This window comes from Rhipicephalus sanguineus, chromosome 1, assembly GCF_013339695.2.
Source record: "Rhipicephalus sanguineus isolate Rsan-2018 chromosome 1, BIME_Rsan_1.4, whole genome shotgun sequence".
Classification (NCBI taxonomy): Eukaryota; Metazoa; Arthropoda; class Arachnida; order Ixodida; family Ixodidae; genus Rhipicephalus; species Rhipicephalus sanguineus.
In genome coordinates, this window is record NC_051176.1 from 56,239,436 (window position 1) to 56,248,821 (window position 9,386).

The following is a 9,386-nucleotide window of genomic DNA, read 5'->3' on the forward strand; positions in this document are numbered from 1 at the left end:
AAGCCTGCTGCGTGCTGTGGCTTGTGGTTGGTGTGCTGCTAGTTGACAACAATGCAGATGCACTCTCCAAGTTGTTGAGGAAAGCAATTGTTGTCACCTCACAGTTTCCTTGAGAAAGCTTGAAGAGCTTGCCAATCCAAATATGTTTCAGAGCCGCCAAGAATTGGTACACATTTGGTGTCTCATTGCAGCCATGTTTTTGACAAATGATTCCAAAAATGTTTTCTAGGGGATCTTGCTGCAATCAACGTGTGAAAAGATGAGTGAAATCAAAGTCCTCTTTTAAATCAGTCCACAGCAACAACAAGGCTTTGATTGTAATCTGCCAACCTTTAACAGTGCGCGGCTGCTTGTCCCGAGGACTACCAAAGTGCCATTGGGCAATCCAACTGATGCATGACTCAAGGGAAGCACGGTGTTCCGACCCATCAATCATTGCATACCGCAACTTATCGTCCTGATTTTTTAGGGTCGAACTGTTCTGGCTGTCAAAAATCTTATCCATTCTTTCTGTGAACAGAGCTGTAAATTTAGCATCAAGAGGAAGCTCTTGAATGGCAGTGAGAGTGAGGAGTGCCACAGAGACAGATTCACTGAATACTTGTGTGGCATACTTCACTCTTATGTCAGCCACGGCCGCTGGATGAAAAAGCGCACTTTTTATCCAGCGGCCGTGTGTCAGCAAAGGGCATCTTGTAGATATGTTGCTCTTTGAGCTTCCTTGGCAATCTTTCTTTTTTAGATGTTCAGTTGGTGTGTTAGAGGCGTGATTTGCAAGTATTTTTGTAAAAGGTTTCAATGTACGCCCAGTCAACAACCTCGGAGCCAATCGTGAGCTTGTGCTTTCTCAAATTATTCCGCGTGCATTTTATCAGGTGTGGTATGTCAAACATGAAGTATAGTTTGCAGTTGTTGACAGTAAAACATGGTTCATGAAGAGAATGGATCAGCATTCTTGACAGGCTGACATTGTTTGACCCTTGATCATAGATGACCACTTTTACCAAAAGACCTTTTTTTTCAAGCTGCATAATTACATCTAATAGCAGCTTGTTACATCTAATAGCAGCTTGTGCATTGCAAGAGCTGACGTTGCACTGCGGGACACTGCAAAGGCTACTGGCTGCATCCAAATTCTCGATATGCCAGACACAGCCATTAGAATGGCTGCATTTGCCACACGAGAAGTCCTTGTGTTTCCATCATATGTGTAGCCAATCACTATATCTTTTGATTGATCGTACATCAAATGTCTTTTCAAGGCTATTTAATCGAATAAAAGACAGCATGCTTTGTCTTGCAGAGGCCAAGCTTTAATGATTGATTCTATTGCATCCATGGCACCTGGAATGATACCAGGTGTCATTGGGATGTCTGCCAGCCAGCACCTGAGTGTCCGCACATGTGGCAAGTGAAACATTTCTCTGAGGAAGCGTGAATTGAGAGTGAATTGTTTCATCCATTTGGACCAATGTTTTTTTTTTATTTTGGGAATGTACCAAGCCTGATTCGTGCTTTAAGCAGTTCAAGAAAGGTCCTTTGACAAATCCGGTTCAAGCTTGTTTAAAACCTCCTGCTGCGTTACTCGCCTCGCCTCGTCCCTTTTTTTCATCTGACCGACTGCCTTGCGGTACCTTTCACTTCGTGAGTGAAGTGTTAGCAGCTTCTTTTTGGTGCGAAGGGTGTGCACAGAGCTGCGTTTTCTTCGCCCACTTTTTTGGCGTTTCTTGCATCTGCTCCGCGCTGCTGCCCTCCTTGGAAAATTGGAGGCCGCTCGGACCAGGCTCAGCTGAAAAAAAAGACATGGAAGAATGCGAAGGTATAGGCTTTCATCAGTCTTGTAGAGAAAAAAAAATCACGATTAAGCTATCAGGGCGCAATCACAGGGCTACTAATATACGGACCACCATGTGCTGCCATGCCATTTTTCATTGGAAGCAATGTGTATTCTGCGACTGAGACAGGAATCATAACTGATTTATACATTCCAAGCATTTTATCTTCAAAGAATCATCCATGATTAAGGAAATATCACAAAGCATTGCAAAAATGAACATTTCATGAAATGCTGAACAGAGGTAATGACATTTACAAAGTGGAGGATTTTGAATTATTCATCTCATAAATAGCTATCTGGGCTGCATAATCCACATTTACATGAATGCACACCTTGATTGTGCATCATATTCCGCTGGCCTATCTCGCAGAGCTACTCTCATCACAACAAATCGGACAGCACAATTTTCAGTGTGAACCATGTAGGTCCAACTGCACCCACCTTATATTTGAAATATAAATAATTGCGTGAATTAAATCACGGGTTGCAGGCCCTGAACTATGGTTTTGTCAACATTATAGGTTGTGACAATATTACACAGGCTTAGGTGTCCATATCTACTAGGAAAACATCAACACTACTGGTCCATACTTCCTCATGCAGATGCAGGATGTGTACTTTGCAATAATTCTCTCTCTCACTTTTTGCACTTACCATCACTTGGTGAAACCTGTGACGGATGAAGAAGACGTGTATACGCTTCGTCTCTCGGGCCGACCAGACCGACTATGTCCACCTTATAGACGGTGGAGGGTAAGCGCCAACATCGCTTCGCTTTTTATTGCTGTAAACTCCTGCGTCTTGAAATATAAAAAAATACTTTGCCGTGACTTCTTCGGGGAGCTCCCTTATAAGCAGCGTTTTGGTTTTCACAAGAACGATGCCTGTAGTAAGTACAATCTATATATTCAAAAGCAGGTGTTTATCCACGATTCAACTTTTTTCTTCGAGGGAGGGGGAGATTGTGGCGAGGAGAAGGGAATATTGACAGGGAAAGCTTTCTATTTCTGCGGACCTGTAACAACGTTGGAAGGTGGTGTCGGGGTCCTCCTGGGAGGGAAGTGGAGGGACTTATAAACCACCGATAAATCGGAAGTAGCCTCTCGGACGTCGACAAATGACACTCTCTAAAGCGCGGCTGATATATCGAGATACACATGTATAAGCGTTTTTCTGAAAATGTTATCCATCGAGTTATAGCGGTGTATCATGGCGAAATTCAAGAAATTGCGGAAGGTTCAATGCCTGAAATTTCCCGTCGTGATTTTAGTATAAGTATCGACATAGTGTTGAGGTTCGACTCGAAAAAAGAAAAGTAGTACTCTCGAAGATCTCGACAATAAATTTGACTCTCTTTTCTTTCTCTTTTATCGTTGTGCTGCCTGATGCTGGACACCTGCGTACCGTAACCATTGCGATATATTCGATGCGTCAGACGCAAGAGCGCGAAACACCATTCACCTTACAGCAAGGTGACCTCTCAGCGTACTCGCTCAAGCCTACTGCAGAGGAAATCAGGAGGCGATTTATATTGCAAGAAAACTCTGTTGTAGGACACTAATGCCGCATAGGCCTATTGCCTACAATAATTCGTATGGTCATAAAATAGCACATTTGAATCATAGGTATGCTTCGTTCTATGATAGGAAACAAAAGGTTATAGATATAAAGTCTCAGCAAGTTCACTATCCCTATGACGTGTGCCCATGTGTGACAGGTGTGCGTGTGAGCGTATGTACAGGCCTGTAGGCTGTGCCTCTCTTGCACGGCGAAAGTATCGCATCTCTAAAGTATTGCAGATCACCCACGTTAGAAGTTACATCAGACACCATTCCTGTGGCGTCGACCGTTCTAAGCATTGAATGACTGCACTGATTGAGCATTGATTGGCATTGAATGACTGTGCATTGATTGAGCTGGAGATGAGCTTCCGGTCATCGCCAGCTGCATGTCTGAAATCGTCACGCACCATGCACAGATGTTACTCGCACCTCGGCCGCATTGGCGGTCTACAGCCGTTGTCCTTGGGCTACGGCTGCCTCTACAATGGCACAGTGGCCCACGAGTTGCTGCACGCGGCTGGCTTCTACCACGAGCATTCACGCCCCGACCGCGACGACTACATCGATGTCTTCCCAGAGAACGTGATACGGGGTGAGTGCGTTTTGCAGTTTAATTACGAAAATAGCTTGTTACTACGTACGGTGAAATTGTGTAATCATCTACATTGTAACTTGCGGTCGGCGTAAAGGCTCAGGTTCAACCTGCGTAAACGTTGCAAGTCGCATCAGACCTTTAGTGAGTGAGAGGAAGGGCCCGACGCTGTGAGAGCCCGCCTTTTTTTTTTAATTTTGAGCCCCATATATCAGAAACAACATATATTGGCATCAAGGAAAGCGTAACGGAAGTTATTTGTAGTGTTAAATGAAAATTATAGAAATTAACATATCAACGAAAGCGACAACGGGGGAAAATACTGACTCCTCCGCAGTAAGATCCCAAAGCCCCAAACTTCACATGACGTGTGTTTAGCAGCATGCATTGTGGTATGAGGCAGCTGCTTCACTGCTCCCTACTGTATATTTATGCACGTATTGTGTTGGCATTGGCGTCAGAGCGAGCGCTACTCCCGTAGGGTGAAGTTTTCATGTTACGACCATATATATATATATATATATATATATATATATATATACACCACTTACCTGTTAATAAACGTCTTGTCTTTTGTGGTGACTTTACAGGACGTGTGCAGAGCGTGATTCCACGAGAGATCGAACAGGCATGTGCGGTCGATATTGCTGTTTTGTCTGGGTTTTTTTATATGTTATGTGGCCACATTCATAGCGCACGGAACCGAAAATTTTATTTCCGAAAAAACGCTCCCAGCGCGCGAAAAAAGTATTTGAAAGTGGCCGCGCGGGCGTCCTGTTTTTGCTCACTGCAATATTTTCGGATTTCACGGCCGAATTTAACGCGAACTGTAAACGTTGTGTCGAAAATTTTTTTCTGCTGGTTTTAATAGGCATTACTGTGAACTACATCCATTCTTTTTTATGCCGTCCTCAAAAGGGAAAAAATGAAAAAAGAATGGCAAAGACGGCCCAAATAAGAAAAAGCTAGCTAAGTTTGATGCGCTTTGTCGCCTTTTCTATTTCACACAGGAACTTCAAAACAGTGTAAAATATAGAAAAAAGCCTTTGAAACATTTTACGGCAAGTTGTTTGCCTACGAGCAGCGCAAAAGAAGAAAAAGAATAGTTAAAGAAGCAAGTTTTTTCAAAAAAGCTCATTTAAAAAAAATAAAAAAATCTCTGGTCTCAATTTTGACGAAAATTTTTCATCAAAGAGCGCTTATGTCAGTGAAACATGGTTTGAATATCATATATCCTTATTTGCTTTGTTCACGAGATACGACGAGCCAAAATGACCCTTGCTGTGTGTGCTCACGTCAGTGCGATTTATGGTTGTCAGCTTGCATTGTGCGTAAATCTACAGTTTCAATTATTTTGCTGCAGCAAAACTTTGCTCTGGTGGCTTTTGGTCAAGAAAAATGTATTCTCAGATTTTATTTGTGTCTAGCGTGTGCGAAAGTTGGCTGCTGCCGCCCTCTAAAGGCCTAACGCTGTACACAGTTTGCAGCCTACAACCTCGACTACAAGCATCAGAGGAAAGGTGGGCGCACCTGCTCAAGATATCAATCGCCTCTTGCTGAAGAAATGCCTGGACTGCCTCATCGCGGTTCTCATAAATGTAGACAAGTTTTCTTTGAGGCGCCTAAAGCAATGCTAGCAGACCTTGCAGGTGCCGCGAAGATCCTCAGCCTATGGCATCAGCTTCTGGAGGTAGGCAACAACAAAAACAGCAACGAAAAAAAAATTGACGCAACGAAAATGTTTTTCTCAGCAAGCTTCTTTTTGTGAAAGCGTAAATAATCGGCACAGAATACTCGCGCATATCGTGTAGTGAACAGCTAGAACAAGTCGAAACGTTTGTAATGAACAGCGCCGTACACATTCTCTCACGTGCGCTGCTGTCATGAATGAGTTTCCAGAACTGCTCACGGTTTCACATTTTTGTGAGCAAGGGTGTCTAAGAGGTTTGTGCTGTCATAACGAGTGTGGCTGTGAGCCACACTCGTTGTCACAATCAAGGCTAATGTCCGTCTGGCGCCACCAGTGACCTCTGCTGTTCTTGACGTGGGAAAGCACTTTAGTATAAAGTGTCGATAATACATCATAAATTGGGCAGCTTCGGCCACTGATGGCTTAATCATGTGCCACCGCACGTTTTCTGGCTGCTGAAACACTGAGGTAACGGTCAAGATGATACAGGAAACCACAGGCGCGCGCACGGAGGGGGGGAGAGGCGTTTCCCCTATTCACCTAAGAAGAGGGGGGCTCAAAGTTTGCCCCATACATTGACTCAATAACCTTGCCGCCCCCTCTCTCCCCCCTCCCCGAAGCACGCTTTTTGAAAAGCTTTTTTGAAAAAACTCGCTTCTTTAACTACTTTTTTCTTCTTTTGCGCTGCCCGTAGGAAAACAACTTTCCGTAGAAATGTTTCGAAGGCTCTTTTCTATATTTGACACTGTTTTGAAGCTCCTGTGTGAAATAGGAAAGGCGCCAAGGCGCATCAAACTTGGGCAACTTTTTTTATTTGGGCTGTGTTTGCATTTTTTTCACATTTTTTCTCTTTTGAGGATGGCATAAGAAAATCATGGATGTAATACACAGTAATGCGTATTAAAACCAGCAGAAAAAATTTTCGACACAACGTTTATAGTTCGCGTTAAATTCAGCCGTGAAATCCGAAAATATTGCAGTGAGCAAAAACAGGACGCCCGTGCGGCCACCGTCATATATTCTTTTGGCGCGCTGGGAACGTTTCCTGGAAATAAAAATTTCGGTTCCGTGCGCTTTGAATGTGGCCACATAACATAAAAAGCCCAGGCAAAACAAAAATATCGACCGGACAGGAATGTTCGACCTCTCGTGGTATCGTTTCTACAGCATCCTGCCGACCACGAATTTGCTATAGTATCCGTATGATATTCAGCCACGAGTGTATTAGCCAGCTTCCCTAAGGGCCAGAGTTGCGGATATAGAAGATCCCTTTTAGAGCGCAGCTCTTATATGCCATTTTGTGCATTTCCCGTCGTCCTCACTGACGCAAAAGAGCGAACGATCAGCCCAGGGGATGAAAAAAGACAGCGAAAGCAGAGCCCCGTGTAAAATACAGTGAGAGCGAAAAGAGCAAGTGGAGGTAAACCGAGGAAGGCACGTCAGGAGCATGATGACAACGGTGGAGCAAGATGGTGGCGACAGAGGAAACACAGCGCGCTTTAAGATGAAACACGGCGTAGCCAACACTGCGCGAGGAAAAAAAAAACAAGTCACAGTTTCGCTGCAAGAGCGAAGCAATGTATGCGATAGCAGTGACGTGGAATGTTATACGAAACAGGGCTACAGCAGCTATCTCCTTTAGCATCCGACCTGGCGTAATTAAGCAAAACGCTGGCGTAAGGAAACGTGACCGCTGTGGCGCAGCCCTCCCCCCCCCTCTTTCCCACGGGGCCCCCATGGGCCTTTCACACGAAGGAAAATGGCCGGCGCCTCTCCGATGTAACCGCAATCGTCGGCTGCCCCCGTACGCTTTCACGCTTTCATTCGCACAAAAAATACACAACGCGTGCGGCGATGTTATAGCCGTTTGACTTTATGCAGAACATCCCAGCGACGCGAACACCGACGGCAAAAATCCACCTGGACTATCGATATAATTGCTACCGGAATGAAATAAGTCATGACTCACGGTGTGCCACGGTGATATCACAAAGAGTGAAAGCGTTATATTAAAAAATCATCTAGTAATACGATGCACTCTAATGCTAAGTTAGAGCGCACCAGGATTCGGGCGTAGGCGGCTCTGAGCCTTGGCTCGAGCAGTTCGTTTGGCAGCAGCGGCAGGCGGAGAACATCCACCGGTTGCGTCCAAACTGCGCGAATGCTTCAAGTTCAACTAACCCCACCTTAGGAGAGTTGAATGGCCTAAAGTGCAAGGGTGCCGCTGTGGGAAGCGTCGGCATCACGTTACTTTACTGGAATTCATAGCAGCGCAAGTTTCCCTGCAAGAGTGCAGTGTACCGTACCCGGGCTCCAAGTTGCGCGAGTTGCGCTCACCGTTCGCTCTCTTTCAGCTTCCCCTGTGCCACTTGTTCGCTCGGTTACAACATACGACGCAAAACCTATGAATGGGTGCATAAGAGAGGCGCTCTAATAGTAGAATTTGGAAGAAAGAAGAAATAATCCCGCAATTAGTTCTTTTTTTACTATTTGGTAAAACATTTTCGCGACATGCCTGACAGGCTCAAACACGACAGACGGCATGACTGAAAGGCCATTCATTGTATTCTTCCTGTCTGTTCGACCCTGCCATCCATGTAGCGAAACAGAAAGCAGTTATTCTTTTCCTAGAACTTCTCGTCTTGCGATGCTTGGCAGGAATCGCGCAGCGTTGCTGCAATGAGATATTAATTGTTGCGAACATGCATTCCGCCTAAATCACAGCCGGTCTTTCTTTGCCTTCACAGAGTTTGAGTTCGAGTTCAGGACGATACAGCCCAGAAGAATTCTCTTGATGACGGCATTCGACTACAACTCGGTCATGCTGTATGGCTCGGATTCATTTTCCCGCCGTCCTGGCCTCCCCACCATACTAAAAAAGGACGGTAGCAGGCTCCCGGATGTCTACGCTAAGCCCGGGCTAAGCGAAATTGATATCACTCGCATTAACATCCTCTACAACTGCACAGCACCACGAAGTCATATGCGACTCGTTTTGTTCAACGAGAAGTATATTTCATTAAATTAGTCTAGTTAAGATAGTAACACTCCTCTAAATCGACGCCACACGATGTAATCTGCGACGTAAATTGGTACAGAGAAGGTGACCACTACAGGAAGAAGATGGATAAAAAAACCAGCTGTCTCGAGATTCCACTCGACTGCGGAAGCCTCAAGAACAAAGAGGAGCTTGCAGCAGTTGGAATACAATAGGATTCCTTTTTTCCGCGCGCCACGAGCTTGTTTTGAGGAAATAAACGTTGTTCTGTGCTATCTCTTCGGTGTGTTCAGATAAGAACGTCGGTGCATGTCCGCCGACCCCGTTTAATTTCACTGACAAAAAAAAATGTATTTTGCTGTCCGAGACCCCGGGGCCCCGAAAAAAATCTTAATTTCGCCAAAAAAAGTTTGCCTCAGTCGAAAAATTTTGTCTCCACTGAGCCAGAACCACTTTTTGCGAATTGCGAGAAAATGGGATTTTCACGAGATTCCACAAAAGAACTATTCTAGCTGTTAGCCTCAAATTTTTGTTGTCATACTCTGAGTGATGTACATTCATAAATTTTTGTTATCTTGCAGTTCTGTTGCAAGTACTTGAAAAAAAGCTCAAATACGGCACATTGTTCAATACTGCTATAATTTCAGAATTTTTTCGCACTGCGTTTTTAACAGCCAGACTTTTCAAAATTTCTCAGAGTGGTGCCA

General features: G+C 44.6%; 1 protein-coding gene across 1 annotated transcript; it reads left to right on the plus strand.

The window, feature by feature from the left end:
• The first annotated feature begins 2,516 nt into the window (after nt 1-2,516).
• Nucleotides 2,517-8,709, plus strand: LOC119390201 (astacin-like metalloprotease toxin 4). The gene is made up of 3 exons (XM_037657802.1): nt 2,517-2,590; nt 3,816-3,991; nt 8,429-8,709. The coding sequence occupies exons 1-3, from the start codon at nt 2,517-2,519 to the stop codon at nt 8,707-8,709; spliced, it is 531 nt and encodes a 176-aa protein (XP_037513730.1).
• The last annotated feature ends 677 nt before the right edge of the window (nt 8,710-9,386 follow it).

Bases quoted from the DNA above. Each gene is read 5' to 3' on its own strand.
- LOC119390201 (XM_037657802.1), top strand. From the start codon at position 2,517: ATGAAGAAGACGTGTATACGCTTCGTCTCTCGGGCCGACCAGACCGAC. The intron at 2,591-3,815 runs GTAAGCGCCAAC...CACCATGCACAG, and splicing joins CACCTTATAGACGGTGGAGG to ATGTTACTCGCACCTCGGCC. The intron at 3,992-8,428 runs GTGAGTGCGTTT...TTGCCTTCACAG, and splicing joins CCCAGAGAACGTGATACGGG to AGTTTGAGTTCGAGTTCAGG.